At 31.8% G+C, this 23,173-nt stretch overlaps 1 protein-coding gene and 1 long non-coding RNA gene across 5 annotated transcripts; both read left to right on the forward strand.

Moving 5' to 3' along the window:
- The first annotated feature begins 1,029 nt into the window (after positions 1-1,029).
- On the forward strand, positions 1,030-6,639 carry LOC128555634 (uncharacterized). Its single transcript, XR_008370229.1, has 4 exons — positions 1,030-1,179; positions 4,067-4,181; positions 4,854-4,909; positions 5,835-6,639. It is a non-coding gene; the product is annotated as an uncharacterized LOC128555634 (long non-coding RNA).
- An 8,909-nt stretch (positions 6,640-15,548) lies between these two features.
- Positions 15,549-22,441, forward strand: LOC128555635 (uncharacterized). 4 transcript variants are annotated; one of them, XM_053538547.1, is made up of 5 exons: positions 15,549-17,128; positions 17,657-18,341; positions 19,011-19,086; positions 20,016-20,059; positions 20,383-22,441. In XM_053538547.1, the coding sequence occupies exons 1-5, from the start codon at positions 16,754-16,756 to the stop codon at positions 20,481-20,483; spliced, it is 1,281 nt and encodes a 426-aa protein (XP_053394522.1). In that variant the 5' UTR covers positions 15,549-16,753; the 3' UTR covers positions 20,484-22,441. The 4 variants fall into 4 exon arrangements, with proteins under 4 accessions (XP_053394522.1, XP_053394524.1, XP_053394521.1 ...); XM_053538548.1 differs by having other exon boundaries at positions 15,551-17,128; positions 20,336-22,441; XM_053538549.1 differs by lacking the exon at positions 20,016-20,059 and having other exon boundaries at positions 17,927-18,341; positions 20,336-22,441.
- Positions 22,442-23,173: the final 732 nt, after the last annotated feature.

Here is a 23,173-nt window from a genome sequence, read left to right on the forward strand (position 1 = left end):
ACGTTGGTCGAGGTGACTTCGTCCGAAATAGGTAAAGATAGAAAAGAAAAAATATTTCAATGTTTCAGTAGGAAAATCATCTAACATGTGATACTGGAATATTACAATTGTGTCACTCAACACTTAATTTATTAAAATCGTTGAAAAAGGGATCGAATGCTCGGCTAAACCTCGCATTCTATTATTTCATTAAACTTGTTTAATAAATTCATTGTGAAAAGACATATGTAATATATTCTATGTATTAGTAAGGGTTTGGAGTATTATAGCTTCAACAATGAACATTCTTAAAAATAAGACCAGAATACATGATTGGGAACTATTAAAGGATAAGGAAAGCATGAAAATAAGTTAAATTAAAATGAAAGCCATCATCAAGCCTTTCATAACGTTGAAAGAATTTTTAAAATCGGACAACTTTTGAAAAAGATATGGCAGTTTGAAATTTAAGAAAATGGTTGATAATGGAGACAGCCATTTTAGTGTTTATGACGTCATTTACACACTCCTGAATACTTTATTTAGCAAATAACCTTTTAAAAGACAAATTGTCATATGTTTCTTGAGTATAAGGTGTAAAACACGATACTTTCTTTCATTATAGTTGGAAAAAGTAGAGAAATTATTTTACTTTTTACAGTAATAAGTAAATGCAGTTCAAATGTATATCTAAAAATTTAATAATTCCGCCATTTTGTTTTTTGTTGATATGGAAACAAAATGGCCGCCAATTTGACCACATATTTAAATGCTCGTAACTTTCTCATTTTTTCTCCGATTTTGAAAATTCTTTCACTGCTTTAAATGATTTAAGAAATACCACTGACAAAACAACGTTGCCTTTCCCTTTAAAGATACTTTAATATCTACCCAGTCCTCATCTCTCACATAACTAAATATAAGTCATTATTATAAAAAAAGTACTTTACCACAGAATAGGTATGCATTTTATAAAACTTCCTGTTTACATCTTTCAAAATATATTTTGCAAAAAAATGTCGTTCTTTTTAACACAACAACTTCCGTGTATGGTCAGACAATGAGGCCGAGAATGCAATGTCATCTTTCTTTCTATATATGAAGAAAATATGTTAAAAACTGCGCAAATTCTAACATATTTGCATATTTTCTTATGTCTGTTTGTACAAGAGGAAGAGTATATGGATAATGAAAACTTCGGTAAGATAGTAGAAATTATACCTTAGATGTAGATCTAGTTCTTTCTGTAAAAATATTGTAGTTACTCGTAATTATTTCTTTAACCTTTAGCCTGCTGGCGGCAAGTGATTCTGTCTTTGCTACCAGTTCAGACCAAGATCAGCCCGCACGGACGTGCAGGTTGATGATGGTCTTCACTGTTCGCTATTCAGTCAGTAAATTGTCAGGAAACACCCCTTCAAATGATAAATGGTATTGCCCAAATTGAATGATTAACAAGTCCATTTTAGAAATTTAGCAGGGTAAAGGTTAAGACAGCAGGACAAGGTACAAATGCATTCTATTTATTATTTATTTATTTGTGTCTCATCTATGCACAATAACATATAAAATTTCATTACAAACTGTACATAACCATTCTTGAAATAGAAAATTATAAGAGACTAGACATACTCTAAAACAAACAAACTTTGTCATATTACAGTACTCTTATACAAGTACCACTAAAATAAAGATTAAATACTATGTGTCTAAAAGATCAAATAAAAGCACAGAACAATAACATATATAGTGAATACAAACAAGTTAAGCTAAAAGTACTTAATAATACTGGAAATATATATCACCTCTAATTTGAATAAGAGTGTATACAGATTAGCAGAAATAACATGAAATATAATAAAAGAAGCCGATACAGGCTAACAATTAAAATATAACAAAATGGTTCTTAAAATTATAATACAAAGCTAAAATAATGCAAAGTCTACATTTCTACTACAAAATAATACCAAGCTAGAAACAGAAACAAAATACTAATATATGCCGCATTACTATTTTCTACTGTTCAGAGTGTTATTTCGGATCTTCAGTATAACGCAACATTTTTCGGGTGGGGTGCGGGGGGGGGTTATTTGCTAAAATTCTTATCATATCAGAATGGGTATACAGAAACTGATACTTTTCAGTATCATTTAGTATTCTAAAATAATGACCTAAAGAACAGACTTTTTCAAAAAGTAAATTTCTATTAGCAGAATAAGTTTGGCAGTTTAACAGAACATGCATTTCATTTTCAACAATGGTTTTGCAGAAAGGACAAGTCCTCTCGATTTTAGACAATCCCTCATACCGCCCGGTTTCAAGCCGCAGCGGTGCAACACCACACCTGAACTTTGTCAAAGCAGATCTATAAGAATATAATAGTTGTATTTTGCAATATGGTTCAACTTCGTATCTAGTCTTAAAGGGAAAGGCAATGGTGTTTTGGTGTTAATTTCATCTGCTAGGATTTTCTGTAATCATTTAAAGAAGTGAAAGAATTTTCAAAATCGATTTAAAAATGAGGAAGTTATGAGAATTTAAATATTTGATCAAAATGGCTAGAAATTTAATAAATCCGCCATTTTGTTTTTGTTGCCATGGAAACAAAATGGCGGATTTATTAAATTTCTAGACACATATCTGAATTATATTGACTGATTTCTGTAAAATAATTTCTCTACCTTTTCCAGCTATAATGAAAGAACTTACCATGTTTTATATCTTACATCAAAAAAACATATAAAATTACTCTATTAAAAAAATTACTTGCTAAATAAAGAATTCAGCAGTGTGTAAATGACGTCATAAACACACAAAATGGCTGCCTCCATGATCAGTAATTTTCTTAAATTACAAACTGCCATATCTTTTTCAATAGTGGTCCGAATTTAAAAAATTATTTCAGCGTTATGAAAGGCTTGATCATGGCTTTCATATGTAATTAACATATTGTCAGGCTTTCCTTGTCCTTTAAGTAGTGTGTAAGATCTTAGTTTATTACGCACCACGCCACTAATGCTTGAAACTTCATCGAGCTCAGCTGTCCCTGTAGAATATGGGTGTTTCTGAGAACAGCTGACATGTCGTTTAATATTTTTTTCCGATGGAAGAGTAATTGTATATATGCATTTAAAGCATGTGGAGCTAGCTTATCCTTTACATGTTTTACATCTGTTGCTTCCTTTGGCTGAAGGCCGCTCAAATATTTTCTTATTGATTCTTGTATTATCAAAGTTAAGACAACGATTCCTATGGTTACATATTGTTTTCTATTTGCAAAAATCATAGAGTTCCAACCCATATCTCCATGAATGGCTGTACTAGGGGTATATTTGCCAGTACAGAAGTAAAATCTCATTGCTTTGTGATGAGCTGCAGAAATACAGGAAACAGATCTTATTTATATGCAGGAATACTTAGATAATCAAGGCCTGCGAGTGGTTTATCACCTGATTTATCACGGTTCAGAGTTCAGATGCGCAGGAATTGAACCACGAGGGCATTAGTCCGAATAATGAAACATTCAAGCATCTGAAATTTTTGATAAATATTACGCTGGACTGCATTTAACCGAGTAGTGATGATGTGGCGTCATGCGCCAATTCGATGTCATAATTGACGTCATAATGTTCTCCTATCGGTCCGCGAGTCAGCCGCTGTTTATTGCAGAATATACAGAGCTTCTACTTTGTTCAACTAACAATCTCATCGAGCAATGTTAGAATGTTAGATATATAATGCTGACCGTCTCAAATGATTAATGTTCTGGTAGCATTTTGACAAATTCGATGTTAAATAGTTTGCATGCATTCATAAAAAAAACAATGCCTTTCTCTTGTTCGTTTATAGTATAACATAAAGGTATTCCTAAGAATAAAATGTTTTAAACGTTAGGAAAAGAGCAAATGCGACTCTTGTTTGCTTACTACAAAGTATCAAAGTTATATAGTTCCGTTTTAGCTTTACAGGGTTTCGTGTATTTGTAATGCTATTGTTCAAAAGGAAATAAAACGTCAAAATTGCAACAAGAATTTGCCAAACATAAACATCAGAATACGATCATTTAATATTTGATTTTATTCACCAGGTAAAATACATAATATATACTATGTGGTACTAACAACAACTTGCACGACAGAAGCAAGATTTTAACCCGAAAAGTGGACACAATTGCTACAGTTTTAAACTTATATCCCCGACAGGTAGGAAAGTCCTGGTTGTTCCTGTAATTTATCACTTCTTTAACTTCTTAGCAAAATAGAGACAACATCAATATGTTAGAAAACTACTTAGACTAAAATCTTAATCTAAATGGTTTGTATTCCTCCTCATGCTTTTCTTTAGCATTATGTTAAATGTTTGTATTTTAGAAAAGAAACTGGCAGCTGACTACGAAAACATTATTCATAAAAGAGCATGTAACATTCGTTGCGATAGTATATTTATGATAATATATTAGACTACTGCTATGCTATACTAAAGCTGTAAATTATGTAAAATGATGTTGTACAAATCCAACTTAAATAAAGCCTAACATATCAATACCATTTTTTTTTTTTTTTTTTTTTTTTTTTTTTTTTGCATTTTTATGCTGAACCTAATGGACAGGGTTCTACCTTAAATTCCCCATTTTATAATAATTAAGCTTCCATTTTAGAATATTGTACCTTCCATTCATTGCCCCTGCCTTCGTCTACAATTTGTTTGATGTTGATCGATGTATGTTCTACATGTACGTTCCTTAGGTTTATATGTTACATGTATCATTAGCTTTGAGATAAATCAGAATTGTTACCAATTCTTCGGGTTATTTATCGGAAAATACGTCTATTTTGTACTCAAATATTTATTTGCATTTTTTTTTTATTTACTAGTATTCTAGAAATGGATAAAAATGGAAATTGTGAACTGTAAGGGGAATTCATCGAAGGTAAACTTTTATTTTTATAATCAATGCATGTAAAGATGCATAGTAAATAGAAGTAGGAGACATGCGAAACACTGCAATATCAGTGAATTAAACTTTAACGAATCCGAAATATTCCATTTCATACGGTTTTTAAGTGTACTGCATTTCTTTATTCGCGAAGATGTGCAATTGGTTCATAGATAATTACAGCTGAAATATAATAAAAGAAGCCGATACAGGCAGGCCACCTAAACCAAAGTTCCGTATCAATGTTGGGGGCAATTAACACAACAGGAGGTCCAAACTAGACCATGAAGATGTATGTAAAGGAGTTGAATGAAATTAATATTCCTTCAGTAAAGGTAAAACGATAATAATAATAACAGTAACAATAATAAACCACAGATATTGTGATAACTGAATAATTTGATTTTATTGCCTTTATTATAATTATTAACAACGTAATACCAGTGAAAGTGATATATCTGTATAATTCATATACAATGATAAAATGATTTTATCAAAAACGGGCAGTCAACTTTATTGGAATAAAACAGAAAAGAATAAAATCAAATTACTGACTTTCATCTATATAGAATTTTCAGTTCCAATGATATGTCGCACAAAGTGTACTTTTTTCATGCTCTATTTCATAACACATTTGTCAACGAGGAAGCGTAAATACTGAACAAAATCTTTATTCGTGCACGTATGTATCGCGACTGGATTAAATAAAAGATACGCGTCTTGGATTAAGTTCGTAAGGCTATTGATATTCATTGTCCATTGCGTGTACCTCATTACCAATTCGCATTTGTTCTATTAAGCATAGAATGGACCTGGAGTTTTAAAACACGATGAAGAAGCTCTCGATCGTATAAACGTTCGAAGTTAATTTTGCGTGTTTAACAAATAAATATAGATCGTATTTAATATATAATGGCAGAAGAAAAAGGTCTACAACAGTATGAAAATGTGCCTGAGCAAGTTCTTACATTGACTGAAGTGAGTGAAAAGGTCACTGAATATCCAGCTATTGTGCGTGTAGTGCCTAAGGAATATGAAATACCTGATGCAAAAGAACTACCAGGAGGCGAGGAGATATTGCTTGAGAAACCAAAATGGGTGCAATTTGTTTTGGTTAAAATTCTTGGTTTTGACGACAAACAACAGAAAAAGACTGAAAAAGGTGAAGAGTTCATAGAACAGCGGAATGAATATGTGGGACGGGAGATCTTGGTACCCATAGGTTATCAAGGAAAGTTTAAACTCATCAATAAGACGGGACGATATGCTCGGTTTGTCTCTGTTGATCAGGTAAAGTGTATATTATAAGTGGCTATTTCATTTGTATGTTATTGAAGGTGTCATTAAAAAAAATAAACCTATCATAACAGCTCTATAATCAGTATACACTTCATAATTTCGATATACTTTTCAGCTGAATCATGATCGCATAGTAGCTTTTGTTTTGTTTTGTTTTTGTTGTGTTTAACGTCGCACCTACACAATTATAGATCAGATGGCGACTTTCCAGCTTTGATGGTGGAGGAAGACCGCGGATGCCCCGCACTATTTCATCACGGGCGGGCACTCGCCTTCCGTAAGCCAGCTGAATGGAGAATTTAACGCTCCGAGTGAGTCCTGAACCCACATCGCTGAGTGGCAACTGTTTGAAGTCAGCGGCCTTAACTACTCGGCCAAGGGGGGCCCCCCGCATTGTAGCATCATATCGACAATTTATTCCAACGAAAAAAATTTTGTGAAGTCAAAAAAAGGGGCCCCACAGGTTACCTTTAAAGATTTTGGGTGAAAAATGTTTTATATTTTCCTTTTCCTTTCCTAAAATAAAAAAAAGGATTACAAAATTATTCGATATTACATTTTTTAGGATATTAAAATTTAAATATTTCTAAAAGTTTGAATTGGTATTTTTCACATTTAAAATAACTTAGAAACAAAAGACTCAGTTTTTGAAAAGGAAATTTTATTTCATTTTCCACTATATCATTTCTATTTAGATCATCATGATTTCCCGGATTTATAGGGGATTGGTCGGGAAAAAACGGGTGTATATCCTCCAGAACAGTCGCATGCAACACCCTCTTTGGCCAAAGGGCCCACGAAATTTTAATTTAAAGGGTATGTGTCAACTTTGGGAAAAGACCCGGAATATCAAATGCAAGTCAAAGAAGACTTCAAGAACATAAATTTTCAGAGAAATTTTCCAAAAAAATTGCCCCGGGCATTTAAAGATCCCGATGAGCTTTTTAACCTTTTCCCCCCTTAAACGTTGGAAAAGGGGAAATTTTTAAAAATACACCCAAAAAAACTTCAGGAAAAAGTTTTTTGGGGCGAAAATTTGAAATTTAAAATATAAAACAAAAGGAAGCCATTTTAAACAAAAATTGGTAACTTGCCCGGGAAAGGGAAACCAAAAAAGATATTAAAAATTTTTTTTTTTTTTTTTTTTTTTTTTTTTTTTTTTTTTTTTTGGGTGCCGCCCAAATTTGTTTTATTCAGGGATAAAACCAAAAAAAGGGGGCACCGGGGTAAAAGACGGGTTGGGTTTAATACCCTTATTTTTAAAATTGGAAAAACCCATTATTTTCAACTAAAAAGGGTTTTTCCAATTTTTCCCACAAAAAAAACGGGGTTTATCAAAATTTTTCGGGAAAAGTCTTAAACCCAAACTTTTTTTTAGTGAATTTTAACCTTTACATTTTGAAGCCAAATTTTTTAAGAAACAAAGATTGTTTTGGTTGTTTTGCCCCGGGAAAGTTCAAATTTTCCCCCAGTAAAAAATTGGTTTTTAAACCCCCTAAAACCAATGTTTAACTTTCAAATTTTTCAATTTTGCTTTGGATTTTTTCCAAATTTCACCCTTCCGGGTATCATTGACCTTTGTTTTCCAAAACAAAATTTTTTCCAAGGGGGGATTGGAAATGGGGGTTTAAACGGTTTTCCCCCAAAAATTTTTTTTTTCCATTTTTTTTGAAAAAAAATTTTTTAAGTTTAAATAAATTTTTAACGTAAAGTCGGGGGAAAGTCTTTTTGTTTTGATTTTATAAGGGTTTTTAATTTTTCAAATTTCATTTTGGAAATTTTTTTTTTAAAACCCCCAAATTTTTTTCTAAAAAAAAAAACGTTTGACTAAAAAGGGCAAAAATTGGGGAAAAAATTCTTAAAAAATTTAAACTTTTCTTCCTTAGGGGAAAAGGAAATTTCTTTTACCCTTTTCCCAACTCTTTTTCAGGGGAGAAACTTTCTAAATTTAAAAAAACAAAAGGTTTTTTTTAACCCAAATGGTTTTTGTTTTTTTTAACAAAAATATTTTTATCTTAAAATTGATTTTTGGAAAAGGAAATTTGGGAGTTTTTAATGTTTTTTAATTTTTTGTTTTTAAGGGGCCGGGACATATTTTTTATTGATTTTGCTCCCGGAAAGGTTTCCCATAATTTTTTTCCTTTCCAAAAGGGGAAATTGATGGGAAAAAATTAAAATTTTTTTGCCCGATTAAAAACTTCCCCCAATTTTTTTTATTTTTGGGCTTTAAAATTTTTAATTAAGGAAAGCCTTTTTTTATTTTAAGTTAAAAATTTAATTAAAGGAACCCTTTAAAAGGGGGGAAATTCTAACTTTAAAAGGGGATTTTTTTTAAGGGAAATTTTGGGGGGTTTTTAAGAAAAAAAGGGAGGGTTTTTGGAATTTTTTTTTAAGGGAAATCAATTTTAATTCTAGGGGTTGGTTTAAAAAACATATTTTTTAAAATAAAAAATTTTTTTTCCAAATTAAAAAATTTTTGTTGACAATGAAAAGGGGTTGGGGTTCCCAAATTAAAAAATAAAGGGTTAAACACCCTTCATATTTTTTAAAAATTTAAAGCTTAAAAAATTTTAACTACCTTTAAAATGGTGTTTTTTTAATTTTTTTTTGTTTTCCCCTTTGTTTTAAAAATCCCCCCCCGTTTTTTATTTTTTTTATTTTTTTTTATTTTTCCACATTTATATACCTTTTTAAGACTTTCTTTTTTAAAAGGACTTTTGTTTTTAAAAAACAAACAAATCTTTGTTCTTAAATTTTAAAAAAAATATGAATAAAAAAATTTTAAAAAACCAAAAAAAAAAAATTTTAAATTCTTTAAAAAAGACAAAAATTTTTTGGGGGAATTTTAAAACATGGGTTATTTTATTTTAGTAAAATTAAAGGGGTTTCCAAAAAAAGTGCATTATTTAAAATTTTTAATTTTTAAACCTAAGCTTTTGGTTTTGGGGTTATTTTTCCTCCCAACCCCTTAAAATGGGAATTTAAGGAAAATTAAATTTTAATTTATTTTCCCCTTTTTCAGGAAAAGGAAACCTTTCCAAAAAACTTTATAAAATTACCTTTATTTCCCAGGATTTTTAATTTTGAATTTTTAATTCTTTGGAACCCCAAAGGGTTTTCTTAAAATCTAAAAATTTTAAATTTTTCATATTAAAATTTTTCCCTTTTTAAGTTTGTTTTCCCCACACCGGTTTTTTTTTAAATATTACCCTTTTAAAAAGCCCCCAAAAATTTTGGGTTTTAAAAATTTAAAACGTTTAAATGTTTGGGCGGGGTCATTTTTTTCCCTTTTTGAAAAGGACCTTTTGGGGAACCCCAAAAATTTAATTTTGAAATTTGGGCGGGTCATTCTCACGTTTGAAAAAAGGAAAACCCAAATGGGGTCTATTTTTAACCCCCGGGGTTTTTCAGTATTTTTAAAATGTTACAACACCGGGCGGACAACTAACCCCCAATTTGGCGATTTTGCTTGCAATCGGGAGATAAAAATTTATTTTTAAAACAAAACAATGTGTAAACCCCCAAAAATCAAAAAATTTACAAATTTTATAAATTAATTTTTCGTTTTAAAACCCCCTATTGAAATGAAATTTTTTAAGAATTCCCCAAGCCCAATTTCCCGGGACCCACCTTTTTTCCCTTTTAAAAAAGGGGGGTTGTCCCAAAATTTTTTCAAGACTTTTCCAACCGGGGATCCACCTTTTAAAGGAAATTAAAAATTCTTTAACCCTTTTTAAAGGTTTTTAAGGGGGAAAAACGGAATTTTTAAAATTTGGAAATAAAAATTAAAAAATTTTGTTTTTTTTTAATTTTTTATTTTATTTTCCAAACCACAAAAATTTGGGGTTTTGGAAAGATCTCAAACTTTTTTTTAAAAACTAAGGTTAAACCCTTTTTGATCAAAACTTTTTAGGGCCGCTCATGCCGTTATAATCCGAACAAAACCCCAAACTCATTTTTGAACTCTTTTAAATTTTACATGGAACCTGAAACGTCAAAAATTTTTTCCTTTTTGGGGCGTTCAAATTTCAATGATGCGGTGCGCCCCTTTTTGGGGACGTCAAAATTCTTGCTTTCCCGTCGCTTTTTCGACCTTTTAAAAAGCTTTTTTTCCAAACATTTTTTTAACTTTACTCGGGTTAAAGAAAAATTTTAATTTATTAATAAAATAAAAATAAAATTTAAATGTAACAAAAAAGATTATTGGGATTGATCGAGAAATAAGATTGTTTTGTGCAGAACTCTTGCATTTTTTTCCTCGATACAAATCTTTTTTTTAAATTAATCAAAATTTATTCGATACACAAAAATTTTTTGAAAATTTTTTCATTTTTAAAAAAAACAAATTTTTTAAGGGAAAACGCATTTTTCCCGGGGGGATGCCGAGGGGGAAACGGGTTGAGCTCAGTTTGTTTAGGTGTTTCTTTTTTCCCATTAATTTACAATTATTAAAAAACAGGAGAAAAACCCTTTTCCAATTTGTAGGGGGGTTACCAAAAATATTAAAAATTCATCTTTACAACTTTCTTTCCAGAGTAAAAGTGAAAATAAGTGCACCAATTTACTAAATATTTCTTTTGGGTTTTTCCCTTTCTCCAGGAAAAAATAAAATTAATTTGATATTTAAAAAAAGACTTTTCAAAATATCAAGCAAAAGGCCAACTCTTGTATTGAGGGTTTTTTCAATGATTTTAGGTTTTTTTCCCCCCAATTTAAATAGCCTGAAACCCAAAAATTTCCCCACAGCAAAATCAATTCAATTGAGTATAGGTAAGTTTAGTTTACTTTCAACACTTTGAAAAGGTATCCCGGATTCCTTGTCTTTTAAAAGTAAAATTTTAAAGGCTGCCAAAGTCTAAAACTTTGAAAGAATTCTGAGTGAAAGAGAATAAACATCCTTTTTAATTAAAAGCTTACTAATCCCATAAAAAAAAATGTACCTGAAAAAATTTATTAAAAAATTTTAAAAATGTAAACAAACCCCTACATCATTTTCCATTTATATTTTCCACTCATAAATGCCTAAATTCAGGTGAAAATTTGTTATAAAATTGTAAATGAACCCCAAAAAAAACCCTTTTTTTTTCAAGTTGTGAAAAACGGGTTTAAAGTTGAAAATTTAAAATGTTGAAAACGAATTTTCCCCGATTACTTTTTTTAAAAACAAAAATAAAACACTTTAAGTTTGTTTTAGGGTTGTTAAACTTTTTAACGAAAATCATCAAATAAAGTAATCTCCAGGGGGTTTTTTTAGCATTTTTTTTGGGTTTTTTAAAGGGAAACAAATGATTGGTATTTTCCCCCGAGAAATGATGAATTGTTTAAAACACATTACAAATAGTCATTATTGTCAGCCCCCTTTCAAATGTTGAAATTTACAACCATCCCTTTTAAAACATTGTAATTATATTTTTTAAAAATGAAATTATTGTTTTACATTTTTGAACCCAAAGTACTCTTGAACAGTAAGAGAATTTTTAAAAAATGACTAAAGCATAAGAAAAAAACTTTCAAAATGATTCATGAAGTGATAAATATAACAATCTAGTTTACTTTTTTAACAAACGTTATAAAAATTTAAACCCTTTTTTTTGTTATTTCTCATTGTCGGATATATACTTTTTCATTTAAAAATTAAATGTTGTGAAAACCCAATGTATCCCATTGAGAACAATAAAAAAACTTTGGCTAAAAAAATCAAAACTTAATAACGTTTTTTAATGCCCGAAAAATTTTCTTTGTGGGAATTTATGCATTATCTTACTTTATCTTTATGCACTACTAAACTTTTATCAGGGCCTCAAAAACACTTTACAAAATAACTTTTCAGTGTAAGCCATGAAAAAAATTGTCATGGTGTATTTTTTGAAAACAAAGGGTTTTAAAAACAAATGTAGGTTTTTTTTGCCGGGCCAGTTTCTTTTCCCGGAAAAAGGGGCCTTTTCTTTTTTTTTCATTTTTGGGCCAAGGTTTATTTTGGCTACTTTTTATGGTCAGTTCAGAGTTTTCCCCCTTTAAATTGTCCTTGGGTGGGTTTACCTCTCTACCCAAAATGTAAAGTATTTATTTTACAATGATTTTTATAAGTAACGTTTTTCTTGCTGTAACATCCAGAAAACGCATTAAGTAAAATACATAAACTAGCATGAACAGGGGAAAACAGAGTTTAAAAATTTATTTACTTTTTTTGCTCTGATTCCAAAAAAAGAGCTGATACCCGCTTTCCCACCCCAAGGTATTCCCTATCATTTATTTAAATTTTTAAATTTTGTCAAAAACTGGTTTTAAAATTTTTGGGAAAAAATTTTTAATAAAATTTTAAATCTTTCGCTATATTGTGGGGGTTTTTTAGTTAGGGTTCATAAATTTTATAAAAATGATATTTTTCTGCAGGCAAAAAAAGGGGGAAAATTTTTCAGAAAAAAAAAGGAAAGCAAAAATTGGTTTTGGGTAAATCCACGAACATTATTGAAGCGTACCAAAAAAAAAATCAAATGGGGGATTATGCCCCTAGCACCAAGAAACACGAAACAAAAAAAAGTCAATGATATAAAAGGGCCCATCTAAAAACCCGGGCGGCGAAATTTCCCAAAAGGTCAAATTTCTGAAAAGAAACGTTTTCAAAAAATTTTAAACGAAAGGGGGGACAACCGGGGAAAACCCATCGAAATTTAAAAAAGCAAAAGAGGTTTAAAAGAAATAGACCTTTACCGAGTTACCCCCAAAAGGGGGAAATCAATAAAACCGACGATTTAAAAAAATTGATAAGTACCAAGTAAAGAAAAAAGAAGAAACCTTTCTAAACACATTGAACAAATTAACATCAAGTGCACCTGATACAAAAACTGTTTCCAAAAAATTGACACCCCCCCTTGGGGCGTTACCCAGATTTTTAAAAAAAAAGGGCCCTGCCAAAAAACTAAAGAAGATTTTTATTCGTACACTGGGTTTAGGACTGGGTTTGAATGTTTTAAAAATGGTAGTTTGGATAAGTTTTTCAATTGAAATTTCCCGTACAAATAAACTTGAGGTGCTTTTTTTTAAAAGGGTTTTTTATCTGGTTGAGTTAAATCAGAAAACCTTTTAGGGCTAAGTAAATTTTGATGTCTTTAAAAATCAAAAGATTTTTAAACGAAGGGTGGGGGCCCAAGAAAAGGAAAAGGGCTCCCAAAATAGGGCCTTTCTTTTGTACAATAAGTCGGCCCAAATAAGGGATATAATACAAGTTTTTTATATACTCAGTGTAAAATTGTCTGCCACTTAACGCCTGGGTTTTCCCTTTTAAAAATTTAAATTTTACTGGCAAGCACTATTGGGTTTTTTCCCAAAGATAGACTTTTTTGCATTTTTCAAGTCCGTTTTTTTATTGTGTTATGGGTATAGCCCCCCGATAAGTAATGTGAACGGGGATTTTAGAGTTTGAAAGTCCGTTTGACTTTGAATCCCCTTGCCCCCTCACCGGGAAAAGGGTTCAAACTTCCCCTTAGAATTGGGTGTAGAATTCTTCAATAAAAGGGGGTCCCTGGAAAGGGCCGGGGGTTTTACCAAGGGCAGCCTTTATAAAATAATGCCGAAAGGGTAAACTGGTGGGCTTACGCTACATCAAAAACTGGAAAAACGCCAAAAATGGGTTTATAATTTTGTCGGTATGAAAGTAAAGCCCAAAAAAACAAACCGGTGATTTTGTGAACTTTAAAAGCCCAAACCTTTTTAAATGCGACACTTTTGTGTATTTTTTGTAAAAAAGAACAGTATTAAACAAATTTTTTTTTTGTTGAATTTGGGTATATTTTAAAAAACGTAATTTTAAGTGTGAGAAAATATTTTGTAATGTGTTTTAAAATAAATGAAAAATAGTTCCAAAAAAAAACGAAATTGGGAAATTTTTAAGTCCCATTTTATTTTACACTGCGCTAACAATACCCCCCCGGAAAAAAAAAAAATTTAGTTTTGATTTTTATTTATCACATGTTTGAAAGTTTGCGCGAGTGAAATAAAAGAAAGAAAATTTAAGATGGGAAACAAAAATGTCCGTGATTAATGTACTTTTAAATAACAATATAAGCACGGCTTTGTTTGGGGGGAAAGGATCCGAGGAAAAGATATCCTCTCAAGTTTATCCCTTCTTGTGTGATTATATAGAAAAGTTCGACTTCAGTATATTTTATGTTTTTGTTAGTGGCTTTAATACTATTTCAAACGGTGCAAGGGAGATCATTCAAATTGCTTTTTATTTACTCATTTGCTGTGTCTGCATTTGAAATCAGCATTTCAAAGGACGATTGTGGTTGTGTTAAGTACATATGAGCCGTGCCATGGGAAAACCAACATAGTGGCTTTGCAACCAGCATGGATCCAGACCATCTTGCGCATCCGCGCAGTCTGGTCAGGATCCATGCTGTTCGCTAACAGTTTCTCTAATTGCAATAGGGTTTGAAAGCGATCAGCATGGATCCTGACCAGACTGCGCGGATGCGCAGACTGGTCTGGATCCATGCTGGTCGAAAAGCCACTATGTTGGTTTTCTCATGGCACGGCTCATATATTGTTAATAAAATGTTTAAGTACTTTAAGAAGATTTGTGTTTAATAATAAAATTGTTACCTTTATATTTGTTTCACAAAATGTAATTTTAAATTGTTAAATTGTTATTCTCAAGACAACAAAAATGAATTTTAGTGTCATAGTTATGTTGTTGAATACTGTTTCGCTCCCTTATCTCTCTCCATCTGACCTTACTGAAATACGGTTTGAACAGTCAGCTTACCCGAAACTCCGTTACATCTGGGTCAACCAGTAACTTCTTTACAGTAATTTGCAAACGGACGGACGTCGCCCGCAAAAATGAGTTAATTTAAAGATACACGTTTTAACTCGGATGATCACGAGCAGCCTATGGAGTTAGCTCCCAAAGTTGCTCATGTAACTTTTCTCTGTAATAAACAATTATGTGATTTTGGACGTATTCAATGCAAGTATCATTCACATTTAAAATTTTCGACACATTTTCTGAATGTGCTAAATAACGATGTATTTCGTTTTCATAACATCAAATGACTTTTGCAGATTTCGTTTATAAGGAAATTGATATAATGTGTTACTATGATTAATGCATTGACATGTATTTGCTGGCGTATTTACGTGCATGCTAAACGTTTCAGCTTCACTAGCTCGGCACAGCTTGAACATGCTCAAGTTCCAATCCTATCAAATAAGGTATAATGTCTTAATAGAATATAAATGAATCTACTAAAAGAGAATAGTGACACTGAACCGACTTGGTGTAAAACGAGGACCTTATCATAGTCACGAGAACATAATCATACACCTGGCTTCACACTTCAATGTCAGATGTAATGATACCCTCGCGCTTTCGAGGGAAATACAATGGTATATCCGGATATAAACTTGATGGTTATAAAACACACTTCAGAATAACGATTCAAGAAATGGTGGATTACTTGTTTCTGTAAGAATACATACCGTAAATATGGCAGAAGTAGAAGAAATTAAGAACGTAACATCATAAAATGCACAGTTATTGAGATATTTTATATCATTCTAAACCCTTTAAGGTTATAATGCAGTAATTCGGTCAAAAATGTGCTTCCGCGGTGTAGTCGAAAGAAGTCCCTAATAAATAGATCCTATTTTTTCCATTTTTCGCGCATTTGCGCGTAAATCGTGGGCCAAATGGGCATTATTTCACTCGTGGAATGAATTTTACATAAAATAGGACACTTTTCATGCTAATATTCACTTGTTTTCGAGTTGTTTACTTGGAAACGAAAGTAGGGTGTTTATTCTGCGGACCGCTTTCTGAAATGCGGCAATATGAGGGTACCTGACTTCAGTTGACTTGCATTTCACTGCATACTATTCAACACCCCTTTGACTTTTCGTTTTCTTGAAGCAAATGTATGGATATCTTGTGGAAAATAGGTCTACGACGGAGTGAAAATCTAGAAACTGTAACACAATTGTTCTGAAGTAGCTAAAATTTATATGAAACAAAGAACAATTTCTTTTATTGCTATATAGCCTATATGGTATGTCAAGTTTACTACTATTTGGCTTAAACACTGAATGGAATGGAAAGGTCGTGCAAAGCATATATTATGAAAGAAAGAAATGGAAGGATCATCCTTACAGCATTTACAACAAACAACTGAAAACCACACATACCATAAAATACCTCGGTGCTACTATTTTCTAGACCTTTTTCTAGCCTTTTTTTACAAACATGCTCCAGAAACCTGCAGTGGTACCATTTCGATGCAACTTCTCTAGACAACCATGCTATACAAGAAAATGGTCGATCTTATTGATGTTTACGAAGTTATTATGTAACACTATAATAACGTGCAGTATAGTATAAAATGTCAAGCGGTACACACGCATATTCGATTTCATATGTAAAGATATACTGTTTCATTAGCTTACGTGATTCATTATTACCGAGGTAAGTGAAAGCGTGCCGCATTGAATCGCAATACAGGAAGAGGAGGTTTATATTGACTCAGTAAGGCTTTGTATCTTATGATAATGGCATGTTCTAGTAAACTTCGAGATTTGAAATGTGAAGATGAAACGTTAGCTGTTCAAGACATTATTAACGGTGATACTTTACCTATTGTTGTAAGGACGACTAGTGTTGCTAGTGAAGAAGTACAAACAGATATACCTGAAGACACGGATATTCTTTTTCAAAGCGTTTCTGAAGAAAAATGTGCACATATAAAAGTATTACAATTCTATGACAATAAAAAGGTGCAACAAGAAAAAGGTGGCGAGTATGTTCTGGAGCATGACACTTTTGTTGGAAACGAATATCTTATGCCGCTGAGTTTTCATGGGAAAGTAAAATTTGTTCGTAGACCGGGAAGTCGTGGAAGATATTTGACAATCAAACAGGTATATGTTTTTATAAGAACAGTTGATTTGTTGAAAGATTTTCATTATTAAGTCACAGATAAACATAATGAGAGTGCCACAATGAAACAAGTAAAAATATTTTGTTAAACTTTTGTGGTCTCATCTGAGACAGAGTTTCTTAATTATTATAAAATTGGTACTAGTGCCACTTATATCTTGTATGCTACATTTCATATCCTCTTTTCTACAACTTTTTTAGATACTGAATAAAAATTAAGTCACGCAATTAATGACGTTTTCTAATGTAAACCTAGTTTTGTTTTCCCTATGTAAGTTGTAATTTTGTACGGAATCTTCTTTTAGAAAAAGCATCCCCACTGGACATCTATATGATTTAGCATGATAATATGCAAAATATTTGACATGATCAAAGGTTTTTGCTGTTTTGTGGGGGTGGTTGGGCCGCTGGGGTTCAGTAAAATACAAATTGATTTCCAGGACATTGGTTTCGTGTTGTCACACCACTAAAATGTTACAATTAGTTTTTAGTCTCTTTTTGGCTAATAGGTACTTGCTGACTCTCCAGCGTTGGTAAAGGTTGAAAATGAAACAAAGGCGTTTCTCTCAAGTGATATGGAACAAACAGTCATGATTCAAGCAAAGACGGTTCTAGAACTTAAAAGGATATACAGTACTGAAAAAGGTGTATTTTTAGAATGCGCGGATGGAGATAGAAAATGTACATTTCATGAAAATGATGAAGTCAATTTTACTGTCTTTGAGAAGGAAACACTTTATACTCTGACCGAATTGTCTGATACGTCATTTTTACCTCAGGTAGTGCTGTTTCAAGAGATACATGCGGAGGACGCTGTATTAAAGGACCACACATTAAGAAGCGCGATGCTAACTATGGTCGAAGGGCCTATTGAAGTTTTAGGCTTCAAAGTTGTTGAATATCTTATTGGCTGGATCAGAAACAAGAATCACAAGACCTACGAAACTATTCTTGTTCCGAAAAATATATGGAATAAAATGTATATACAAAAGCTATGTTTTTATGATGACGAGGAAAAGCAAAAGTGTATTAAAAGAAAGTATGGACAGTGTTTAATATCTGACTTTGTTAGCAAGTCATTATATCTATTACCATTGGATCAGTGTGAAGTTACATGGCTCCGAAGCCCCGATTTGTTCAAGAGAAATTCGACAGGCAATAAATTGTACGATGTCGTACAAATTACTTTTGAAGGTATGTATCGTAATTTATTCAAGATTCATAATACAAAAAAAAATATCGTTGTTTTAATGTAAAACGGAATAATTTATTGACAAATTTCATTTTTGAAGCTTGTTGAGCAACCAAGATGAAATTTTCAAATTTGATAAACATGCCTTGAACGAAGAATTTTAGAAATGTTGACAATACAGTATAACAATATCCAAACATTGATGTTTTGCAATAGTTTATTGTTGTTTGCCTATTAAACAAAGAAGACCGAAACTGAGACGTTATTTGAGAAAATAATATAAGGTAGAACTATGTTTTACATTTCGAAATTTTTACGATGAGGTTATACGCATGCGGAATAATTTCAAGAGGGCATAAACTCTAGACAATGATTTTAATCAATATTTTAGGGTTTATTATTTCTTAAATAAATAAAACTTCGATTTTTTTATTTACTTTTTAACCCTTTCGCAGATAAAACGAAACTAAAACAGCTATAAATCAAGCTGTACGTGTACATTTGTGTAACTCAATCTCTAATAAATGAAACAATTAACCTGAAAAAAGCATAGACATACAATAAGAATTTTAGAAGGAGAAACAGAATTAATACGATAAAACATTTTGAGGACTAACTTATTAAAATGATTCTTATTTTCTTATGTATATTTTTAAATTATCTGTCTGTAGATTCATCAGATGATAATGAGGAAGAAGAGGTTTCTTTATATGCAGAAATCGATAGAACCGCCCCCGCCTATTCCAAGTAATAACGTTTTATTTTACCTTTTTTCTTTTTTTTAAATGTACACTGCTTTTATAACGGTGTCATGCAAACTTGAATGATGATTTAAATAGAATAATTTTAATGTGTAAAGGAAAGTGTCTGCCAAAATATTTCATACGATATGTAGTTTGTGATTATAGGCACACCTGAGTGTTTCCCACTTTCAGACAGATTTTTGAGAAGTTCGGCCAAATGGCTTCAAGAATTGAATTAGATATAACCAGTGAAAAGTATAGATTTCAGTTTTAAGTTCTGTCTTAATAATATTTGAATGATTTATCAATCAGTGAAATCACTTATTAAACCTTGCACATCTTATGTGCTCTTTCATTTTCACAAATGCAAAACTAACAAAATACGAAAAAATGCATTTTTTTTTTCAAATCCTATTTTTTTATAAAAAAACAATGTAATCTTGACTTTATGTAAGTGGTTAACGGATTTCGTCTCAACTCTAAAACAGAGTTGACTGTAATTAGAAACGTGAAGATGACAAAACAATGAGCCGAAAAACATAGAATTCTATTCTTTTTAGTAAAATGTCTAATTTTTGTTCAAAACGAATTCATAGATCTAGAATGTTGCAATCTTTAATATGTATAAAAATAAACATAGGACAGGTGCTGGTTGTGAAGGGAAAATATAGACTTTCGTTAGAATTTTAGCTTAAAATGCCAAAAGAAATGTATGGACATTTTTACTTTTAGAATTTGACCAAAAGTATTTTTAATTGACATAAATCTTGAGGTTTGATCCGTTATAAAGCATTCTGTCTAAAGACTGTCTGATGTGTCATTAATACAGCTTTTCTACAAATCCATAAGACTAGTTGCAAATCCATTATAATTGTTATTTTACGATACGGTTACTTAGTGACGATTCATTCTTTTAATATCATTGATTTTCAGAAAGACAACCTATCCACCCTGCAGGAAAACCTACGAAAGTCAAGGTAATTTAAGTATAAATGAATGTCGAATATTGAAATAAAAATAAAAAGCCAGCCGTCATAATTGGTTAATAAGTTTCGTGAATTTTGCATGTAGAGCTGTCCAGATATTTAACAAAACAATTTACACTTGCTCAGTTTGAAAATTGTAGATACCCATGGTATCCGGGTAAAATCGCCTAGAGGATATCTATTCTAATTATTTGCCTATGTATGTGCTAGTATTATATCTACTTTATTTGCATACCTTTAATGATCTTTTATACATTGCGCTTGCAGAGGAGTAGTTCATTTTTTAATAAAGTACGGACTTTATTCAAAAATAGAAGAAGAGACACAGTTGATGAAGAATGTGCCAAACATATTGAAAAACCGCCAGGCAGGCCACCTAAACCAAAGTTCCGTGTCAATGCTGACGTTCAAATAAATAATGATGCAGTTACCGAACAGGATAGGATACCAAAAGGAGAATGTAGTCCAATTAGACCTCTACCGTTGCTACCGACCGATGCAATCAATCGAAATTACACAAAGTTGATATTCCCTGAAACAAAGCCATTGTATGGCACTCCGATGGTTGATAACTGTACGCCAAACTCAGAACAGTGTCATGCTGAACAGAATACGACAAATAAGATGTCGTTAGCTTTTAACAGCAACAGCTCGCAAGAGGATTTCTTTCTTTATTCCGTGGAAGCAGTGTCACTCTGTTTAGAAAATTGTGGTTTAAAACATCTTGCCAAAACCTGTTCCGAACAAATGTTGGATGGTTCTTTCTTCGATGGATTTGAGGACTGGAATGTGCTGAATCTGTCATGCTCTGATGTTGATTTCCTCAAGAAAATACTATACGAGGGGTGGAGATCAACGAGAAACGATAGCTTATAAACATGCAAGTGCATTACAAAAGGGTAGTTTAGCAAACTATTACTTAAAAGGACTGCAAATAAAATATTTAGATGAATAAAATCATGCTTTGAATGGATTTGTGACAGCAAAACTTGTATAGATTGAGATATGTACAAAAGGTTTTCGTTTTGGTTTGATGCTAGACTGTTATAAACGTGTCTAAATGTTTTTGTTCTTTGAACCATTGTTTTGAAAAATACATTTACATTACAGTCCAATTGCGTTTTCTTCCTCTGCATCAGGAAAGTTGAGACAACAAAGGTTGACCAAGATATGATTTACAAACCAGCTGTGTTTGTCTACTTTTCATCAGGAAAGTTGACACAACAACAGACGACAATGACACGATTTCCATCAAATCCAAGTGTTTTTTGCGTAAAGTCATGACTTCCTCATTGCAAACTCTCGTTAGCATAATGTATATCTAATTTCACATTAATAACATCTGTTAAAAGATCCTTGGATGTATAGAATGCAACCAAGTAGAATAATAACATATTTAACATCTCGACTACCTTTGAATACATAAGATTATCTTAAACATATTCAAGGTCACGCAGTAAGTGTATTTAACCTTAACACGCAGATTCTTTTTTCTACGGAGCACATGAAGTGACATGTTCAATACATTTTTATTTTGCTATAATGAATTAAGATTTTTGGTACAACAAATTAAGATTTCATACTTCGATATAGCTGTATTCGATTTCGTTAAAACGAATTAAAAATGTATTGACTATTCACCTACGGGAATATGTAGTTTTTCCCCATCATTCTAATTAATTGCTTTAAGACCAGGTGGAAGGAAAGAGTGTGAAGCTTGTTTGACCAGAAATAGCACCTACTTTGGAAAAAATATTTTTAAAGATGTTTTCACAATTATTCCTAGCGGGAAGATTTTTCTATAACTTTGCATATTTATTGATTGATGTACCACAACTTAAAATAGAAAAGAAAAACAATAGGTACCCGTGCTTTTTTAATAATCAAAGTTTATTAGGGACACCAAATTGGTATTTTCGTCTGTAAAAACAATACATACATGTCATGATAAAAACAAGTGCAAACAGCTATTTACTTAAAAGTTCGTTCTGATCTTATTGTTTTTACATCATTACAAATCAATATATAGATATATCAACACAGAAAATAATGCTCTTCGGAAATGTCTAAAATATCTGGAACTGGAAAACCCAAAGCATTTCGTATAGATATGAAAAACCTAGTAGACAGAATTTAACAAAATTTTGGATTATGTAAGCTAGAACTAGGACAAAAAATACTGAACCAAAAATAATAATATCAACACGTGCTCGTTTTCAAGAAGAAAAAAAATAATAAAATATTCACCCCACCTACAAAGGTCATTTTTTCATTACCCCACCCATCTTAAAAATATAAACTTTTTTTTTTCTTTCTTACACAATAAATTGCAACAATGTTATAAACAGTTTCAAAATAAATTATCTTACAATTCAGTGATTGGTTATTTATTACAGCACATACCAGCAATAATAAAGATAATTAAAATTTAAACTAGATGTACCATAGGACACTGGTACACCAACTTTCTATCAATGTACGGTCATATGCTAATTGGTGGAAATGCAAGACTTAAAAAACTTGAGGGATACTTCAAAACATTATCCAGAACCCAAGATAAAAGTAACTGAAGAAGTAAACAAAATATGTTTTTTCTAATTTCATATATTTTGTTTCCAGGGGAGTGGCGTTGCGGGGAGGCGGGCAGTAAAGCGGGTGGTAAATCCAAAACTAAACCTCATGTACACAACTTCATATGCTCAATAACATTCCTATTAACTTTCATGCCTCTAGATCTAATACATTTTGAGATACGTGCGACACAAACTTTCAGGCCCTTTATGAATATTTTTGACTGTCAATGGCCATCACTCTGGTCTTACTATGTGAAATTCAAAATAAAACCCCAGGTGCACGTCACCACAGGTTAAATAAAAATCCTATGATGTTTGATTACTATAGGTCAACCACCTTTTGAGATACACAACACAAATTCGTATGGACAAGGGCAAATTAAAGTGACACCTCCCACCCCCCTCCTCTAAAAAAATCTTTGGGGGCCTGTGGGGGAGGGGGCACACAATTATAACGACATTTTGAGCCGGTCATATTTGAACTTTAAGGCCATACGGTACAATTTTCCGAAATTTTATGTGACTGTAAGTC

The sequence above is a fragment of the Mercenaria mercenaria genome, chromosome 3, assembly GCF_021730395.1.
Source record: "Mercenaria mercenaria strain notata chromosome 3, MADL_Memer_1, whole genome shotgun sequence".
In the NCBI taxonomy this organism is placed as follows: Eukaryota; Metazoa; Mollusca; class Bivalvia; order Venerida; family Veneridae; genus Mercenaria; species Mercenaria mercenaria.